The sequence below is a fragment of the Mus pahari genome, chromosome 20 (genome assembly GCF_900095145.1).
Source record: "Mus pahari chromosome 20, PAHARI_EIJ_v1.1, whole genome shotgun sequence".
In the NCBI taxonomy this organism is placed as follows: Eukaryota; Metazoa; Chordata; class Mammalia; order Rodentia; family Muridae; genus Mus; species Mus pahari.
In genome coordinates this window covers 23,105,220-23,107,244 of record NC_034609.1, presented here as the reverse complement: position 1 = coordinate 23,107,244, position 2,025 = coordinate 23,105,220, and the positions used below count along the sequence as shown (strand labels likewise).

General features: G+C 35.9%; 1 protein-coding gene across 3 annotated transcripts in view; it reads left to right on the top strand.

The window, feature by feature from the left end:
* Nucleotides 1-2,025, top strand: part of Cdh8 (cadherin 8) — a 395,024-nt gene that overhangs the window by 221,403 nt on the left and 171,596 nt on the right. For all 3 annotated transcript variants that reach the window (XM_021220862.2, XM_021220857.2, XM_021220861.2), the window contains exon 7: nucleotides 1,619-1,872. In XM_021220862.2, the coding sequence (XP_021076521.1) occupies nucleotides 1,619-1,872 (254 nt within the window). The remainder of the gene's footprint in view (nucleotides 1-1,618; nucleotides 1,873-2,025) is intronic.

The following is a 2,025-nucleotide window of genomic DNA, read 5'->3' as shown; positions in this document are numbered from 1 at the left end:
TTGGGTACTTTCTCTAGCTCCTCCATTGGGGGCCCTGTGTTCCATCCAATAGCTGACTGTGAGCATCCACTTCTGTGTTTGCCAGGCACTGGCATATTCACCAAAACTGATAAGGGAGTGAGTGAAGGATATGTCAACTTGAGTTGAACAAGTTCTCTTTTTATATACTAGCCTACTTTTTTGTACCTTAAACTATACATTTTTCAATTAAGTAAATTAAATTAATATCAAATTAAAATTACTATTTGTCAATTAAAATTAATATTATTATATTACACAGAGCATGGTTTAAATATATTTTTGAAGTTCCTGTAATAACAAAACTATAATAGTGTGGATGATTTGCAAAACTTCATCTCATTGTAAATAATTTTTTTCCAAACTAAATACATGCACATTGTTATTTCATAATCAACAGGGAAGTACGTTTGCACTGTTTATCAGAAAATGTTGAAGAGAAAAGTTAATTCCCATCATATCTGAATTCAAATATAAAAGTCAACATTGGAGGGTGAAATAAGAATATATATTTAATCTTGCACAAGTGCTCCGATGCTTTTGTCCCAGGTTCCATTTTCTAAAAATCTGCATTGCAGATTTAAAACTCTGTTTCTTCTGAGAAATTGTGATGCATATATAAACTATCTATTTGAATCTTGACAGACTTACATTCTTAAAATCTGGAATCTCATAACTTGCCAAGAATTTCCCTAGATGGGTTCTGATGTATGTAAGGGGGAATAGAGCCACTTACCTTGCTCGATTTACACCAGTCACTGACAAAAATCTTGCAGACTGTTAAGGAATGAATGATGACTCTTTCAGAAATAACATCAGGAATAGAGAAATGATGTAATTTCAATTTTTAAGTGGCTGCTGTGCAAAGTCAGATCTAGCTGAGTCTATTTATTTGCCTTTACAATTTTTTTCCAAATGTAAACAAAAATAGGTTCGCATGTGCAAGCATATCACTTTATCTGATTACCTGCTCCATAGCACAGCACTTTTGACAGAAACCTAAGAATGTCCTAAAAGAAATAAACCACATTTCTGTCACATAATCAGTGAGAGTAGAAATGTTTGGGAAATTATATAAAGCACTCTTTGTTAGGTTTAGTGCTACATCATGCTTTTAAATATCTCTTTGGGCTAAACAATCATCATTTCTAGTCTTTCCATTTCATACACTGTGCAGAACCGATAAAATATTGTTCCAAGTTAGAGATTGTATTCGGTGCCACCTTATCTGCCACCAGCAGAAGCTCGGTTAACCAAATGTTTAGCATGCTGGGCATGTCATCACTAGTAAAATTTTATTATGACGCTGAAGTGAGAATTTGATGCTACAATTCATGACTGTGAATATTTTTGTGAATTCTAAGTGAAATGAGCAAAACACAACAGAACAATAGGAGATTAGCCTCTCTGAGCTTGTATAATAAACAAGTATCAATAAAGGCCTGTAAAATTTACAGGTTGACTCTGGGGAAACGTAGCCCATTAGGAGTCACAAACTAGCTTAAATGGGAATAACTTCCATCCACCCACATTATAGTCATTTGTTCTTGCTTCTGTGGTTTAGTGAGAAGAATTCATCTTTGTTATATTTTTTTAACAGCCTCTGGACTTTGAGACCAAAAAATCCTATACTCTGAAGGTGGAAGCAGCCAATATCCACATCGACCCACGTTTCAGTAGCAGGGGACCCTTTAAGGATACAGCAACAGTCAAAATTGTAGTAGAGGATGCTGATGAGCCTCCTGTCTTCTCTTCACCGACTTACCTCCTTGAAGTTCATGAAAATGCTGCTTTGAACTCTGTGATTGGTCAAGTGACAGCTCGTGACCCTGATATCACTTCCAGTCCAATAAGGTATATTGTTTCTAACTGTAGTACAAAGTGCTTGATTGGACAAGAGAAGGAGCCCTGGGACTGTGCCTCTGTGATGAAGAAATTTGCATTATTTATCCTCTCTCTCTCTCTCTCTCTCTCTCTCTCTCTCTCTCTCTCTCTCTCTCTCTCTCT